This window comes from Lissotriton vulgaris, chromosome 2_1 (genome assembly GCF_964263255.1).
Source record: "Lissotriton vulgaris chromosome 2_1, aLisVul1.2, whole genome shotgun sequence".
In the NCBI taxonomy this organism is placed as follows: Eukaryota; Metazoa; Chordata; class Amphibia; order Caudata; family Salamandridae; genus Lissotriton; species Lissotriton vulgaris.
This window is the reverse complement of record NC_141687.1, coordinates 1,993,141,146-1,993,160,152: the sequence shown is the minus strand read 5'-3', so window position 1 is coordinate 1,993,160,152 and position 19,007 is coordinate 1,993,141,146. Positions and strand designations below refer to the sequence as shown.

The window sequence follows — 19,007 nt, the reverse complement described above, 5'->3', positions numbered from 1 at the left end:
TCAGCCCCACCAGTGTCCTGTCATCGGACAGCCCCCACCTGTGTCCTGCCAGATCTTACTCCATGGACTTGACCACAGGTATGGTTTGTTTGTAGTTAGGGTATGAATGTAGTGACTTTCACCCTACCACTTCCCTTAGAGTCTGCTGTATGGATGTATCCACTGCGGAAGGGAACTGAGGCTGATCAACCTATGAGTTATGGTCAAACTCTGTGAATATATTCACATGTACCACACAGGAGTGGTGTGGTTGTTACAATTTGTGAAAGGCGTGCAACACATGAGCAACAGGGTGATTATCTAGAAAGAAAGACACACGCAGGAGAATCAATGAAGAATTGTGACTGTTCAAGTTGTGAGTTATAGTTTAACTCAGTGAAGCAAATTCACAAGTGCAACACAAGTGTGGCGTGGTGTTGCTAAGTCTAGTGCTCTGTTAACAAGGAGTGTGTTTTTAAAGATTTTTCACAATGTGCATATTTATGAGACCTTCAGGTTTCTCACAACCTGCATTGGAATTCGCAGCACAAAACGTCTTTCTGATTTTCAAGACCATTTTGACTGTTATTGATCTAGATGCTTCTAGGGACTGCGTGCAGTGGTTGTACTTTTGGACTTTTCTTATTGCCAACGTGAGTATGTCCTAGACAGATTGGAGTGAGGCTTTGGAGGATTTATCACAGTTTCACATTCAGTAACGCAGTCTTCAAGTTGTGCACACTACATTGTGTTTGCCCTGGATCAAGAAATCATTACAAACTGCTTGTTGTGGTTTTCACTGTTTGCCAGCTGTCAAGTTTTTTTTCTTCTAAGCAGTTAGGAGATTGTGTCAGTGGCCGTAGTTGTCATTTTTATTGGCGAAGTCTGAATCTGCCATTCTGTCATGCACATGCGGTCTCCATTTTTGTTCTTTTCGTCGTGGGAGTCAGAGCGCTGTCGATAGAAGTTAGTTTTTGCATGTGGTGAGAAGTTTATTTTTAACATAATTTTGTATGTGGCAGCCTCTCTGGACAAATGGCAGTTTAAACCATTTCTTAGCGGTTTGAAAATGATGGTGTGTGCTGTTTCCAACCCGCGCGCAGCTTTACCTTCACCTTCTGACGTGTGGGGTCTCTGTGGTTCTTCAGTGACGCTCCTCCATGTTTCCTGTGTTCTTCAGCTGATGCATGCATCTAAGTGCCTGGAGCCCCCCGGCGTGACGCCGAAAACATGCCGCCATTTTGGGATTGCCTGCTCCTGCATACACGATAGTCTGTGTGGTTCCTGATTCTTTGCCTACCACGTTTTCAGTTTGCCAATAAAGTTTGTCTTTTAAAAAAAAACGGAATCTGACTGGGAACATCGCTATGTCTGCACATTTTGAATTTCTCGCTGTGAGGTGAATATTGTTGAACGTTGATTCATCTTGAGAAGTGATGGTCTGCGGAAGCATCATCTATGAATGGTAGCTGAATTCTTCTTTTATACATTCCTTAGAGCAACTTGGATTTACTGTTTTTTTTTTTACATCCTAATGTTGACAGTGATTATTTTTACTTTGTCATACAGCTTACCGCACTGTTGGTGAATGTTTATTAGTTTTGTTACAGATAATTCTGGGTGTGCTCTGTGCTGTGGTAATTTATGTCAGATATCGCTCACAATAGGTCTGCATTGGTTAAAGTTTAATTTACAGCAAATGTTAAAGGAAAAGTTGTGTGCTACACTTGCTTGTGGATTGGTAATTTGCCAATTTACAACTCAGGTGAGAGACCGCTCACTTGGTTTGGGGCAGTATGTGTAAGAGTATTGGTTTTATCAAATGTTTCAAAAGTCTTGATGCCACAGTTTCACGCTGTTTTAAGGGTTGGGATGTCCTAGTCTCTTGGTGGGTGGACATCACTTGTTTTCTCTAGCGTGAGGGTGGTGCTAGAAGTCGTCTTGCGCTGCACGTTTTATGTTTGTATGTGTGTTAGTCGCACTGCGCCTCACATGTTGTCCTGTGTAAGTCGCCCTGCGCTTCAGATGTTGTTGTCTGTAAGTCGCCCTGTGCCTCACATGTTGTCCTGTGTAAGTCGCCCTTTGCTTCAGATGTTGTTGTGTGAAATTCATCCTGCGCTTCACTGTGTGTGTGCCCTCTATGTGGTCCATATTGTGGTACATGTGTTTTTGTAGTGTTGGTTCACTCTTGCTGTCTGTTTCTGGCCTCGGGTGTTTGTCATGGTGTGTGTGCACCTTTCACTACAAAATTGTTCTTTTGTGTTATTGGGAAAGGACGGGGTTATTCCTGATTTGTAATGTAATATTGCTGTTTTTCCTTCCCAATTTGCGATTGTTTGATGGCTTTTATCAATTGAATCTTAACAACTTTCATTAGGGAGGATGGGGGATTTTTATGCATATTTTTAATATGTCACATTATGCCCATCTTTTCTTGTTTGCTTTGTTCTCTCTTTGGTGAGGTTTTAAATTTGTTTTCATTCCTTAGTTATGACCATTATCGTATTGTGTATAGTTCCTTTCTTTAATGATTGTAAGTTTTGTTTTCATTTTTAAAGGAAAGGGATAATGTTGTATCCTAAGATTTACATTCCTATGTGAATCAGCCTAGGTCTTCCTAGCTGCTCAGCCAGAGCGAGAGATGGTGACGGAATGTTGGTGTGCCTGTGATGAATGGAATGCCTGGGTGACTGTGTGGATGAGTGAGTGACAGTTGGGATGAGCAGCTAGGCAGGCTGCTCCTGGTGGGGCTGGCATAGGAGTTATTAGAGCTGGATTAAGAGCTGTACTTGGCTGATCCCTGTTTGATATTACAAGAAATGGATTAATAAAGAAGACTACATGAAACTTACAACCTGGCTACCAGTGTCTTCATATACAAAGTACAACATAAACTGCTGTCACTATCCCTTACGGCACATTGCAATAACTAAAATGGTGCTTCTCCCCAAACTTTTATATCTATTTGTAAATATACCAATGCCACTGAACACTCACTTTTTTAAAAGACATCGTACGAGTATTCTTGAACTGGTCTGGGTGGGCAGGCAACCTCTGGTGTCTTGGAATATGCTCACATTGCCGTTCTATCAGGGCGGACTAGGGGCCCCGGACTTCGAACTGTATGCTTATAGTGCCCAGGCACAATATTTGCATTATTGGCAGCACCCAACTCCATAACAACCCCATATAGCAAAAGAGACTGATATGACTGCACCCACCCCACTTAATGTAGCACTATATCATCCTTATAAGCCTCCATGCTCGGAAATAAATACTGTGGAAACAATGAGATGGACCTGGAAAAACATTGCGAAGAGGGCAGGTCGCAGGGAGCTCTATGCACCATCTATGCCACTGGGGGGCAACCCTCTTTTAGGTCCACTGACAGATAAGGCTACTACTGAACGGGCGAAGGATAATAAGCTAACGACGGTTAGAGACTTGTACCAAGATGATACATTCCTATCTCTTGAACAGATGTGTGAACCGCTCTCACCCACAGCTTCAGATATGTTGCTGTATTATCAGCTTAGGGCGGCTTGCAGGGTAAGATACAATGACTTCCCTGCTGCTCCTGAACCACTTCCAGCGTTGGAAAACATCCTATCAAACCAGTCTCCTCGCAAATTAATAACGAGAATTTACAGTATGAAGCAGGAGACATCCCCCATTGTTTCCAGCACATCAAAGGCAGACAGGGAGACAGAATCCGGAATTTCGATTACTGATAAGCAATGGCAGTTCTGCTGTACACAGCTGGAACACCTCTCGCCAAATTATAGGTTACAACTTATGCATTTTAATTTCTTGCATAGGGTTTATCTGACACCGCTGCAAATATATTGTGTGGGTATACAATCAGACACGAGGTGCTGGAGATGTGGGGCCCAGGACGCCACGTTCATTCATTTGGCCTGGTACTGCAGGCCGATAGCCAAATTTTGGACGGAAATTTTTCAGCACATCAGCAAAGTCATAAACGTCCAATTACAGGTTAGTCCACTGGTGGCACTGCTGGGATTTGTGATGGAGATTCCAAAGGGATCTCTCAGGCTGGCGTCCATGTTGTTCCTGCTTGCAAAACGTCAGGTAGCGGTACACTGGAAAAAGCCATATCCGCCTGCAATAGCAGAGTGGATCAACTCAGTCACATACTGTAAGGATCAACTGTCGACTTATTGGGAGTTGCTGCCCAAAAGATCTAGGCCTCTGGATACGTGGGGGCCCTTTGTGAGTTGGCTATAACAGGGGGGCTCGGATCTCCGGGCGGGCCGTAATGCAAAGCGCTGTAAGGGAAATCATATCTACTATGTATTGCCTTATTATGTATCTTCTAGTGACTCCCTAAACACACTGTAGGGAAAAATCATACGGATGGGTGTGTGCAGGATCTTCAACAGACCACCACAGGTAGATCAGATGCAGGGAGAGCAGATCTTGAATTTGAACTTCATGGCATACTTGGGGGGAGTTGGTGTAAGTTTAATCATTTTAGGAGTATTGATTTGTTTGACACAACAAGTGGGTTTCAACATATTGGTATGTATGCACTGGTTTACTCATATACAGGTAATCCTACATCGCTGCGGGTCCCCCGGGATGTCAGAGTAAAGGCTGTGTTCTTTGAGATCACATCAACCGATATACTGCTGCCGGCCCCAGGGTTGTAGGCATACAGCTGTATAATCAGTGCTATTCGAAATAAATATTTAAAAGAAAAAAAAACATAGGACAATGCTTCCTCATCAAAATTTTGAAGTAACTCAGTTGCCCTCGCTGAAAATAATCCAGGGCTGTTCTTATACCCCTGAGGGTGATGACAAAGTTGTCTCTGGGACCCTAACGCTGAGAATGCGGTCAAATACCTGCTTTCAGATGCTATATTTGAGCAGAAAAATTATTTTGAGATATCAAGAGTAGTATTGTATTTCCTCCGCACAAAGGTATTCATTAATGCCGCACTGTGCGCATTCTGAACTGCAAATGGCTTAGTGCAAGTGTTTAAATGTCTAATCTAAAACTAGATGATATGTATTGTCTGGTTTTGATGTGAGAGACAAAGGATTGTGCATTGGGGAAGTGCATGTTTTAATGACCCCTTGATATTCAAATTGATCTAAGATCTCCCTGACCTGTTTTTTAGCTTCTTGTTTTATGGGGTATTGCCTTTGTGCATTTGGTGAAACTTTTAACTGGATCACGTGGTGGGTTGAATTCTTATCCCATTCGGCATGATTTTTGTATAATGCTGGAACTAGGGCTACTGCCCACTCCTGTGCATATGTGTGTTTCAGATGAACGGGAAAAAGGTCGGAGAAGGCTGGAAAAATTATATTTTCTCCCCTAGTGCACTCCATAACGCTGGCGGCCAATCTTGTTCGGTTAACAGGATGTCATAACCAGAGGACAGGTTCTTCTAAAAGAGACGTTTTACTTTTCTGGGCTTGTCCCCCTCCATCCGGAGAGTTATTTCATGTAACTTATGTGGGACACTCACCCTTTCATCTGGTGTTTCCACCGTGATGTAATCATTCAAGTCCGCTGTCGCCAGAAATTCCTTCAGGTTCCGGTGAGATACTGTTACTTCTGCTGCACTGTCTAGCATCGTCAGAACCCATAACCCGTTCAGAAGCTGTGTCCTCAGAATTCTGGGCATGTCTGATCTTCAGGCCTGCAACTTTCTTATTTTTAAACGGAGGTTTTGATTTTGGCTTTTCTGAAGCATAGTCTTGAGCGTCCTGCTTGTCTCTGGAATTTGTACGCTCTTCTTTGTGTTCTGACCGTCCTTCTCTCTCCGAGTTTTACCTCGAGCCCTGAAAGGAACAAGAGGAATGTCTATCAGTATCCTGATACCTGTCAGGCTTCCTAATATTATTCCTATTCCTAAGGTTCTACCTCTTTCAGAGTGCTCCTTTGGAGATTTACAGATTGAGATCTGTTTTCTGCAAAGTTTTGTTGTTTTTTTTATCTCACTTCTTTTTAGAAGAAGCAGGTCTCTGCTTAGAAATGTCCTTTTCAGGACTGTCCATCAGTTGTGGTTTTAAAGCTTTCCCACTCAAACTGTCTCTCCTAATTCTGCATATGCAGTTTCAATTACTTTGGGTAGTTAGTGTGGTTGGTCTAACAAACTGAACACCCTTAGGCATTGGCGGATAGTCACTGAGGCTGTTTCCCCTTTAATATTAGCTAGTATTATGGCTGATACCCGGTCATAGTTATTTAATAACTTCATCCCTAAATTCAGCGCAGGCTCTGCTCCGTACTCGTTCTGTATATGTCTCAAAACATCCGGTATCACTGCTAATGAAGGAATACCATGAGTCATGGTATAAATAGCAGCAAAGACTGTATCCCAAGCAATACAACCTTCTAATTGTGGTGTTATCCCCATGGGCATGCAGATTGTTAACATTCTGCGTTTTTCAAATGGAGTAGTATTCAGGAATACGGCCTCAAACTGTGTTATTTTCTGAGCTATCCAGAATGTAATTTTTTCGCGTTTCATGGGCATTTTGCCCATTACTGCGTGTAATGTTTGTGGAGTGAGTTTAGTTGCTGTGCTCTGAGATTGAGTTCCATTTTTTGCAACTGTTGCTGGTAGGACTGTGAAAGTCCTCATGAGGAATTGTGTCAAGTTTCTGTAGATTTTAATTGAATCTTTGTGTTCAGTGAGTAAGTCTGGCGGTGGCCTTGTATCAATGTCAGGATGTGTAGTCGGCTAATATTGGAATGTTGCTCCCGGTATTCCTAACGGACCAATACTTACTCCTCCTCTTAAGTGGGGTAGGGAGCCTTTAAACCAGTATTTGTGTTCCTGGTAAGTGAGTGGAATCTCCATATCCTCAAACGGACCATATTTCACTGGTGCATCTCCATCTGTATAGTAGTGAAATGTCTATGTTTGTGTATCTGCTGCTGGGAATGTTTTGTTTGAATCATGTGCCTCAATCCCGAAAGCTACTAAACCACCCCAAGCTGGTAAACTATTCTCTAATAGTTTCAGGATGATAGTATGCCTAAATTCAGGTGCAATTTAAATTGCGCCCACATCTGTACTCTCCTGTTGAGAGGCGTCAATCCACTACTGCGTTATCTTCGCCGTTAGTCATTTTGAAACAAAGAAGTTTGTTCAAGGGAACTAAGATAAGGTTTTAGTGCACAATATCAGGAACACTGTGTCCTGTCAATCTTGATAAACCAGCAGCCAATAAATAGAATATTTCACCTACTCAGCTATGGCGGAGTTTGTGCCCACCACTCCAGACGTCTCTGGCGTTTTGTGAGTACGGGTCTCTGAGAATAGCACAATTTAACTACTCAGATTCTACTGTTAAATAAGTACCCAACCAACCTTGGGCGCCATGTTGTATAGTTCCTATAGTACCCATGCAGGACCTGCACGTTTCGATAACATAAACTGTAGGATTGGTGGCAGACTAACTCTGAGCACCCCCGTCGAGAATGTTAGCCTGTTTTGCAATCGCTAGCTCACAGTGCCACTATAATCTCCGCTTATCGGGGAGAGAATAGTTTCTGGCAACCTTAGACCATGACAACCCTGATCCCCCAGGATCGTGGAAACAATGTACTACCTTTCGCTCAGTCACTCGTCCTCACTTACTTCTCTCAGAGAGTTACACAGAAGAAACAGTTGGGCGTGTTTACAATAAGTATTTATTGCACTTCTAGTGTAAAATATATGTGCTGCGACAACCGTTACACAGTAGCAGAGATATATGATCAGCAGTACAGTGAATATAAAAGGATATTACAGTTCTACCATTTTGCAATAGTCATGAACACACAAATGGATATAAAATGCATGATAAAAGAAAGGGTGCACTCGTACAATGCCAATCTAGATGTACCGGAGTGTACCTAGCATGTGAGTAGGTGTGAAGCCAAGAATACATCTAGGTTTAGTCTAACCCCATTACCTGAAGCAAGAGAGTGTGGGACTCTGACCTGGGGTCGAGTTAGAAACCCCGCAAAGGATGTTTAGACCACTGTCAGCTTGAGTGTCTGCATGCATGAGCCTCAGCGTCTCTGGTCAGTATGTCGGCCTGGAAGTCTCGGTTCCCTCGAACTAATGATAGCAAGAGGTGCTGTATTTATACATGAAAGTAATTAGGGTTCCTTTGTTCCTTGTTTCTTGTGTTATCCATTGTTGGGTTTGAGGATGACGTATGGGATGAACCTTGTACATAGATATTATGCAGGTGGATGTAGCCCCAGCCTGGTTTCCAAGAACCCTTATGAATATTCATTCCAACTGTGTCTGTCTAATGATGAATCCATAGAACTCTATTGTTCAGGGAAACCCTCCTTCTGCGCCCAGGACTAGAACTAGGTGAAGGTTCAATCCTAAAAGGCCTGTTACAGTGTAATGTAGGGGAGGTAATGTAGGTGAAAGGGTATGACGTTACCCGGGCCTATATTATAGTACCTATATGAAACATAACAAATATACAGACATATATTTATCAATACAGAGAGAGCACATTAGGGTCCATCTTTAAACCAGTGACAGGCAATGAATAGTAAGATATATCTAATTAGCTTACAGCATAAAGAAATCAACAATTAGCTTCCATGCAGCTTTACCATCAACCTGAATTCAAACCCTCTGTTTCACTCCATGGATTAGCTTTCAATAACCATCTTTGATTCCAAGCTGTATTTCTTTTGTTACATGCAAAGTAGTGCCATTAGTTCTTGGCACCTAGGTGCAGCAACATGGTCTTATACTCACAATCAAAACTTCCTTCTATAGGACAGAGTATATCACAAGCATTCATTAACATGGATGGTAATTACAGAAACCATATCGCATGGTTACCATCTCACCATCGCAGGGTTTACAAATACAGTAGACCTAGATGTGCAAGAGAAAAGATATGTTAATTGGCAATTGACTCCCTAGGCCAGGATTATTCCAACACTGACTCCTTTTGCGGCTGCAGGTCCAGAAAGGTTTAGGCTGATAAACCGTTCAGCCTAAACCTTATTTCTACCAGCTGGGAAGAGATCTATTGTCTTGTTGAAATGTGTTCTGAAGGGGTCTCGGCCCTCCGTAAGTGAAATATCTGACTCACCCTACCACAGACACACCCTACCATAAGATAGACCATGCTTCTGAAGAACACTGGTTTACTTCAGTTACAGAACTCACTCAAAATAATATTTTCCAACTAAAAATCATTAAGCCAATGGTGGTATGTACAGAAGCAGCTCCTGAACTGTAGCTAAAGTGAGAAAATCCACAAATAAAAAGTAGCAAAACAATCACAGAGGAAAAATCTACATTACAACAGGTGTTTCAATATATAGAATTCAAACAAATACTCACTTTGAGCACCTACGTGTTTTGATCCTCACATATAATACATTTCCTTATATTATGGCTTGTTAAAAATTTCCATCCGGAGTAGAAAATCAAATGTATGAATTAAATACTTTCTCACTGTATCTTTATTTTTCAGTTCAACATTCACAATGGTATCTAAGAACACATACCAGTTAAAATGATGTTAGGAACACTTCCTCCACAGTTGGAATACAGAAAGCTTGGTCGGAGTTGAAGTGATTCTTGCAAGTTTCCTTGACTACCGCCGAATCCCATCATAGCTATTTGCGAATACTGGAGGTTCATATTTGGATCATAGAAACTGCTATTACTTGGCAGCAAACTGCTTGGACTTGCCAGCATGTCATACTGATCCTGATGAAGATATAAATCAAGTTTACTTAAGTAATGGCAATTTAGTATAAGATCTTAATGAAATGCTATCTTCATTATTCACTAGCTATTGCTATAATGACAACAAATGCACATAAAATTTACCAGAATACAAGAGGCAGAAATTTAGTCAATAACTGTCAGCTGAGAGGGTCAACCTTTCTGCAGCAAAAATACATTTTCTGGATATGCTTTATGTAGATTTTCACAAGTGATAGTGACTCATAATAGACAAATGATGCACTGATATTTCAAAATGATTTTTCATCCGATTCAGAGCAGATTAAGTGAGCTATATCAGTAGCTACATTTTCTCTTTTGCTAGTCTCTTTTGTAAGACAAGCCATGTTTTCACATACAAAATATATTCTTAAATAGAAAACCCAGCCTGTTGAATGTTAGATAAAACTACATTTAAGTCTTATTGTGTATAATGTACAGCCGCACCCGACACCAGCGCAGAGAGCCCCACAGGGCTGTGTGGTGACTCCACAATGAGGACCTGACGTCTGACTGGGATGCTCCTCTGGGCCGTGTCCGATGTCGCAGCGACACAGGAACCGGAGTCAGGGTACTTGATCTGCGCTGAGGGCGCCCCTTTTGGCGAATTACCGATCCGAGCCCCTACCCCCTCTGTGGGGTTCAAAGGGGCACCAAGTCAAGTCAAGTCAAGTCATGGAATTTGTATAGCGCACTACATACCCATAGGGTTTCAAGGCGCTTAGGAAGGGGAGGAGGATTACTTGTCAAATATCCATGTTTTAAGTTGCTTTCTGAATGCTAGGTGGTTCTGGGTAAGGCGGAGGTGAGCGGGGAGTGAGTTCCATGTTTTAGCAGCCAGGTATGAAAAGGATCTGCCTCCCATGGTGGTCTTGTTGATGCGAGGTACAGTGGCGAGGGCTTGGCTGGAAGAACGTAGTTGGCGGGAGGGGGTGTAGAAGGACAGTCGTGAGTTGAGGCAATCTGGTCCGATGTCGTAGAGTGATTTGTGTGCGTGGGTAAGCAGACGGAAAGTGATCCTCTTATCGACGGGTAGCCAGTGGAGGTCTTTAAGGTGACCAGAGATGTGTTCGTTGCGTGGGATGTCTAATATGAGCCTGGCTGAGGCGTTTTGGATTCGTTGGAGTTTCTTCTGGAGTTTTGCGGTGGTACCTGCGTAGAGGGTGTTTCCGTAGTCCAGTCGGCTCGTGACCAGAGCGTGGGTGACTGTTTTCCTTGCAGGGAGAAGAGGTGACCCAAAGATGGGCTGTAAGGCCCGAGAATAGGCTTCCATATGGAATCTAGTCACATCAACACCAGGAAATGGTAGGTAGGTGGGGGTCGATTCCTGGGGGCTCGTGTCCGGTGAAGACTGGGAGCAGCATGCTCGGCGTCACATCTATGGGATGTCGATGACCTCCGTGACTTATTCTTGTGCTAACCTGCGTCAGGCGAGCAAGCTCCGCTTGAACGACTCCGTGACCCTGTCCCGAACAGGAACCCCAGCTCGAGATGGAGACTGGTGACGCGAGGACTCCGAACAGGACATCTGGTTGGACAGGAACTTCATCCAATGTTTCCGCAGAGACTTCGGCTTCAGCTGCCGGTTGGTGTCACACTCCTCGGAGTCATAGTGGTCTCCAAGGTTCCATAGGAAGATCTTGTGTGGATCCGTTGCAGACATCTGGCGCGTACAGGTTTCGCACGACTTGAAGCCCTTAGGCATCACACACTGTTCCCAGACGCTAAAAGGCTTCAATAAGGCCGGAAAACATAAACAAGACCAGAGGAACCGCTTCTCCTAGATCCGCGTTGGGAAACGGAAAAGAAGGAAACTGAGGTCAGCGTGTTATGTGGCTAACTTTAAGACTTTCGGTATTCACAGAAGGCATACAAAAATGAGTAAGTGCCTTCTGTGAATACCAAAATGGTAGTAAGTTTAGGATTTTATCTTAAGTTAGTTCTGTGAATCGGGCCCCATGTCTCCTGGCATGTCATTGCAACTTGGGTATGGTTTTAAACTGCCATTTGATCTGGCAAAACAAACCTTTTGCCAGGCCAAAACAATCTCTTTTTATACTTATATGTCATCCACAAGGTAGGCCTAAAATATCGATAGGGAGGGTGCATATTTAAATAGCAAAACATGTATAATTTCTGTTGTACATGCCCTAACAGTGAAAAACCTACTACGTTGTTCTCACTGTAGCAAGGCTGGTTCTCCCTCCAATATAACAATGTGCAGTGCTTAATTTCCCTTTGGAGGCAGTTAGGAAAATGGTTCATGGACTCATTTTTTATAGTAATTTTGAATACAGCCTAATGGTCAAGTCACATCTCATATTATTAGCTTGGAAATTACACTTATAGTAACTTGTCATTTTTCCTAACAACAAAAGAGGCCTTTTGCCAGTGTCACCTGACTGCTAATAGCTCCCCGTAGTGGGATGTGGATTGCTCCTAGTCAGTTGACAAAGGGCTTGGGTGTGGAGATGTGCTTTACTTCCTTGCGCAAGACCCCTTCCTGAAAGTCAAAATATGCCTACTATGTCACTGGCAGATGTAGCTAACACTTAAGCCTTCTTACATTTTGTCTTCTTGCCAGATTGGTTTCTGATTCAGAGGGAGAGGAGAGCTGCCTCAGAACTGGTTTGGTGTGAACACAGGGAGGATTTGCCCATTATCATAGCCCTAAACCTCTGGGTAGGAAGTGGGAGCTCTGACCAGGGGAAAAAGGGTTCTGTCATTTTGGATTTAGGTAGAGAGGGGCACTGGGGCATTGTTTCCATTAGAACACACAGGAAGTGCTTCAAAAGTGGGTAGAGTCGCCAATGGAAACCTTTACCCTACTGGCTAGGGAGTGGCCAGGAGTTTCCCCCACCCACAGGCAGGCACTGTGAATAAATGTGGCACCTCCAATACTCTCTCCAGAACATTCTTGGATGAGTGAAGAATCAGGACTGCCCAGCTGTTTGAAGAATATGAACGAAGAATGGACCTGTTTGCCTTGAACCCAGGACCTCAGAAGTGGCTCAAAGCTGGCTGACCTGCTTCAGCTACAGGGATACAACAAGCTTCCAGAGGCCCTTTCCATGGAATTGCCCAGCTGACCTGTTCCAACTGGACCTGGTCTGGATCCTGATGATGGCATCTGTTGGATGGAGCGCTAACCCCCAAGTGCTGCCCCAATGTCCTAGACCCTTAGCTGGTGTTAGAGCGTACTCCTCCTGCTACACTGCAAAAGCTGGGACTTAGAAATCTTTTTTCAATCTGCTAACGGAAGAATCGATGCAGCCCGGGATAGCTGTCCAAGTGAAGACATCAAATCACTGGTCAGCCTCAGCTTGCTGGCTTGCCCTGCAGAAGGAGATCTAACTCCTAGAAGAGTTTCTACGTCAGCATGTAGGGGGCTTCAGCAGGACTGACGACAAGCAGCCACCTGTTGACTTCAAGGACTTCCTCAGCACAAACTTCAACCTTCGCCCTCCTTTGTCAATGATCACACTGATACATCACTCTTCACCAACCCTAGTCGTGAAGCCCTGCTTTCGATCCAGCTTGGCAGCTTGCCCCGCCAACAACTTGAGGACAACCCTTTTTTTCTCCATAAAAGTTTTTACATCTGAAGGTAAACTTTCCACCAGCTCAAACCTGGTCCCTGTATCGGACTCGCACTCTATAGTGATCAGTCTTAACTTTGTCCCGGTCTAGCGCACCAGAAAACTGCAGTTGGCAATTTGTGCATTTTTGTGCTAATTTTAATTAAAACTTAAAAAAATCATATCTCTAGATCTACCTTGTGGATTTTGTCATTTTGGTTTCATTTATTAAAATATTATCTATTTTTCTAAATTGGCATGGGATTTTTCTTATGTTGTGTTAGCACTTTATTATTGTTTGAGTACTGCCTAAATACTTAATACATTGTGTCTGCGTTAAGCCTGACTGCTTTTGTGCCAAGCTTCCAGAGAGTTAAGCAAAGGTACATTTAGTAGCTTTTTTGGTTCACCCTAATACTCCAATTTTTACCATAAGTGTAAAGGATTTTTAATTGTATATTTGGAAAGTTCTCTGCTCAATAAGTCATCACCAATCACTACCTGAAATGATCTGCCCTTTTCCGGAAAGGCAAGCCAGGGCTGGGTATCTCTTATTTTCACACTTTGAGATCTTAACTATTGACTATGGTAGGTTTTTCTCCTTTTAGAAGGCTGTGCATCACAAATAAGCAAGTTACCTAACTTTCGTTATTGTAATTTCTGATAGGTATTTTATCTAAATGCACATTCTTCATCTCTGAATATCTTCCAGGCACCGGACTGTCTCTGAAGTATTCTTTTGTTTTGTAGCAGTGCTCTAGCACTCAACTAGATGGCGCCATGTGGCTCTTCGCTGACTCCATACCACCTGTAAGTATGAGAGCGGAACCACATATATTTGAGCCACCCAGGCACATTGACTTCAGGTTCTTGTATTTTGCCTTTCAGCGTCCTCAGACACACAGGATGAACAATTATTGGTAACAGTGTGCTTAGTACTAAATTGTGACAATTTAGATGTTAAAAAGAGGCCACACTACAGAATGGGTAGGTTGAGGAATCTACAGTTAGATAACGTATCCATCAGAAAGAGCATTGCCAAAGGTCAGTAACTTATTCTTCTGATGGATAGTTCTAACTGAAAAATATTCACCTTAGTATTGATACCAAAGAAGAACCTCCTCAAGGTGGAGGGTCTGTTGATTGGGCTCAGACCGAAACGTCTTGCAAAACCAAGCAGGCAAAAGGACCTTTTTGCCAGACGTGGCTGTCACAGTAGTAGTGATTTGTGAATGTAAGCACAGACTTCAATGTCCCAGTCTGGCAGATGTCATTGATGCCTCTCGCACCAATGCAATGGTAGTGTCTTTGACACCGTCTCCCACAGTATTCTTTTCCAACGACTGTGGGAGATCGGTGTCAGAGGTAAAGCCCGTGCGTGGTTTGAGAGCTATTTGGCCAGCCGGTACACCTATGTAAAAGTTGACACTCTGGAATCCAATAAGATTCCCCTCTCCATCAGAGTTCCTCAAGGGTCGATTTTGAGTCCCCTGCTTTTTAATCTTTACCTTACCCCCCTGGCGAATATGATAAAGTCATATGGCTTTTCCACAGTGTCCTACGCAGACGACACGCAGGTGTTGATTACCTGCAGCCTGGACTTTCTTGACACCCGTTCCAGATTTCAGAAATGTATGATTGCCATTAATTACTGGATGAGTACCAACAAACTCCAATTGAATTACAGCAAGACCGAAATAATGCTGTTTGGTAAGGCCAATCAGATATGGTCACAAGACTGGTGGCCGCAAGAAATGGGGCTTTGCCCTGAACCAAAAGAAGTGTTTCGTGACCTAGGAATCATGATTGAACCTACTCTTTCCATGAAGTCCAATGTTAATCTAGTGTCGCGCACCTGCTATGGCATCCTGCGCAGGTTGCGTAAAATATTTAAATGGCTTCGCCGCATCACAGGCCTCGAGATCTTCTACCATCCTCCTATTCTGGCTCTTTTGATGTGGAGATACGGGCGCCAAGAGCAGAAGACGCGGTGAGTATCAGGTACCTCACAAGGCTTACCTTGCTTGTGAAGCGATTCCGCAGAGACGACAAGAGCCACCGCCCCTGTCCCCACCTGACCCCGGGCAGAAAGGAAATACACGGCAGGGAGTAGATGGACCCAGGGAAGGGAGCCAAAAATGAAGAGAATGATGACAGTAGACTTGTGGATGTAGACTCTTGATGAGGCAGAGATCAACAGCTGGGGAAACAAGAGGAGACCAGGTTAGAAGGTTCCCGCACCTCCCACGTCCTATTCCCGCATACCAATCCTATACAGAAGACCGTACCATAGTACCACAGGACCACTCACCCAGACTAATGAAAACAGAACCAAATGTTACAGGTGGTTAGGCATGCACAACCAGTCCTGTGTTTTTTGTGAGCATTCGTCTTGGAGTAAATACTGCCCCCATGAGTAGCGCACCTGCGCTATGGAAGTTGCTAGCTCTGGTGCCTCGCACTGGTTGGCAAAGTATAAGTAAAAAAAGCCCCCCAGTGCTAAATGCAGGTATGTACAAGCACTCCTGCGCTTTGGAAGCAAAGGTTAGGGGGAAGACAGTACCCCCGTGATTACCCTCAGTAACTAAATGCGCTCCTGAGCGGTTTGAAAGCTATAACAAAAAGAATGCGCTCCTGCGCGTAACAACACAGTCCCCGGAAGCGCTGCGGCGCTATGTATTCCGTGAATGAGCCCCTCAGCAATGGTGCAGGTAAAGCAGGCTCCGGCGGCACAGGGAGAATGACTGGAAGGTCCAAAAAACGTTGGCGCTAGTCAGCGCGTGCCACGAGACAGGTTGATCCCACTGACGGAACCTCTCATGGAAAGCCGAAGTAGAAGCGTCTTCGGTTCTTCAAAGGATAGCTCGGGTGCTCGCAAGAAGCGAGCTGGAAGCTAAAAGATCCAAAGGGAATCGCTGGTCTTTAAGCGATTTCCCCGGAAGCGCTGCAAAACAACAGAGAGCCCACAAAGGACTAGACCGGACTCTGCTTCTGCCCGGAAGTGAGGGTCTCGGTCTCCTGTATAGGAGCGGCGGAGCCATCCAAGGATCGGCAAACGCCGAGACATGACAGTACCCCCCACTAAAATAGATCCCCCCCCACCCTCAACCCGAGATCAGAGAGGAGGCAGGTCGGGGGCAAAGAGGGTGACTCAGATGGAAAGCATGGATCAGTCTAGGAGCGTACATGGGACAGGGGTTCCCAGGATCGCTCATCGGGACCATACCCTTTCCAGTCCACCAGGTAGTAGAGCCTCCCCCTGGTACGACGAGAACCCAGGATGTCCCTGACCTCGTACTCCACGTGGCCCTCAATCTGCACTGGAGTAGGAGGAACAGCAGTGCTGCACTCAGAATGGACAGAGCGCAGAAGGGAGACGTGAAAGACCGGGTGGATTTTCATCCAAGGAGGCAGAGAGAGCTTCATGGCCACCGGATTGATCACCTTCTCAATGACGAATGGACCCACATAGCTGGGCAGCAGTTTTTTGGAGCCAAAAACGTTAAGTTGTTTCATGGATAGCCATACCTTGTCACCTGTGTGATAGTCCGGTTCTTTCTGCCTTTGAGCGTCAACATGCTCCTTGTAGGACTCTTTAGCTTTGGCCAACTCGAAACGGGCCTGCTGCCAGAGGGCACAAAGCGTTCCATGGTAGGCCCTCACAGTGGGCAAGGAGCTGGGCAGTGGTTCCTCCCAAGCAGTGGTTCGGGGATGCCGTCCCTGGAGGCAGAAAAAAGGACACATGCCGACGGCGGAATGCCTATTGTTGTTGTATGCATACTCCACCAACCATAGCACATCAGCCCATTCCCTTTCGACAGCGAGCAACAAACAGCGGAGATATTGCTCCATGGCGTGAATGGTCCTCTCTGCCTGTCCGTCCGTTTGGGGGTGGTATGCGGAAGACAGATGCGCATCCAAGTCCAGAGCCCTGCACACGTCCTTCCAGAAGTGGGACACGAATTGCGACCCTCGGTCCGTTATAACCACCGATGGAATACTGTGAAGGAGGACTACTTCCTGCATGAAGACCAGAGCCAGTTCGGTTGCCGTGGGTAGTTTCTTCAGAGGTACGAAATGAGCCATTTTAGTGAGATGGTCCACAATGGTGAGAACAGTGGTGTAACCGTTTTTTGTGATAGGAAGTTCCACAACAAAATCCATGGATATGGTGTGCCACGGGTATGGAGGGACAGGAATGGGGCGCAATAGGTGGTTCAGATCTGTTTTTGCCCTGGAGGCAGATGGCACAACAAGCAACGTGATTCTTAGCGTCCTTGTCCATCGTGGGCCACCAGAAATGTCTTTGGAGCAGATCGAGTGTCTTGTGGTACCCAGGGTGAACGGAGAGAACATGATCATGGCACATGTGTAATGCTTGCTGTTATCTGGCCATCGTTGGCAGGTAGTATTTGTTGTCTTTGTACAGGAAACCATCGGTGTACGTTACTCCTTGAAGACCATCGGATAGAACAGTTGAAAGGGTTTGGTGTACATCCTTTTGTAATTGAGCCAGGAACCTTGAAGATACTATAGCCCCTTGGAAACGATGCTCTGGAATAACAGGAATGGGCTTGGTGATAGGGTTTGCATCTACAGCTTCTTCCAAACGTGAAAGGGTGTCTGCCTTGGCGTTCTCCTTTCCGGGTCGGAACGTGATCGTAAAGTTGTACTCGTTGAAGAACAGGGTCCAACGGAGCTGTCTGGCTGTCAATGCACGTGCTGAACGTAGGTATTGTCGGTGGTCGGTGTATATGGTTACCGAGTGTTTTGCGTCCTTCAGGTAATGGTGTCATTCCTCGAAGGCCATCTTGATTGCTAAGAGCTCCTTGTCTGACACGGTGTAATTCCGTTCGGCTGGTTGAAGCTTCTTGGAGTAGAAGGCCACGGGGTGAAGAAGACCTGTGCTAGCGTCCCTTTGCGAAAGCACTCCCCCTAAAGCATCCTGGGAGGCGTCTGCCTCGACTATGAAGGGCAACTCGGTATCAGGATGCACCAGAACGGGGGCTGTGGTGAACCATCTTTCCAAATCTCGGGAGGCCTCTTCTGCTTTCGCATCCCAGCAAAAGGGCACTCCTTTACGTAGGAAACGAGTGATAGGTGTTACCATTCTGGAGAGTCCTGTGATGAAACTACGGTAATTCGAAAACCCCAAGAATCTCTGGACATCCTTCACTGATGTCGGAGTGGTCCATTGTAGTACCACCTCCACCTTTTTGTTGTCCATCTGTATACCAGCAGGGGTGATGATATGACACAGGAATTCGATTTCGGTTACGTGAAAGACGCTTTTCTCCAGCTTCACGTATAAACGATGTTTTCTCAGCTGCTGGAGGACAGCACGCACGTGGTGGCCGTGCTCTGTGATGCTTATGGAATAGATCAGTATATCGTCTATATAGACGATACAAAAGACATCGATGAACTCCCTTAATACCTCGTCTATGAAGTACTGGAACGCTGCGGGGGTGTTGCAGAGTCCGAAAGGTATGACCTGGTATTCAAAAAGCCCGAATTTAGTCCGAAAGGGGGTCTTCCATTCGTCACCCTTCCGAACTCTGACTAGATGGTAAGCGCCCCTAAGGTCCAGCTTAGTGTAGAGGGAGGCGTTCTTCACCTGGTCTAACAGACCGGAGATCAATGGCAACAGGTACCGGCTCTTCACCGTGATGGTGTTCATAGCCCTGAAGTCGATGCAGGTCCTCAAA

The 19,007-nt window shown here is 45.0% G+C and overlaps 1 protein-coding gene across 6 annotated transcripts in view; it reads right to left on the bottom strand.

The window, feature by feature from the left end:
* CRTC3 (CREB regulated transcription coactivator 3) overlaps positions 1–19,007 on the bottom strand; it is a 1,134,508-nt gene that overhangs the window by 22,062 nt on the left and 1,093,439 nt on the right. For all 6 annotated transcript variants that reach the window (XM_086958213.1, XM_086958215.1, XM_086958212.1 and 3 more), the window contains one exon: positions 9,499–9,703. In XM_086958213.1, the coding sequence (XP_086814339.1) occupies positions 9,499–9,703 (205 nt within the window). The remainder of the gene's footprint in view (positions 1–9,498; positions 9,704–19,007) is intronic.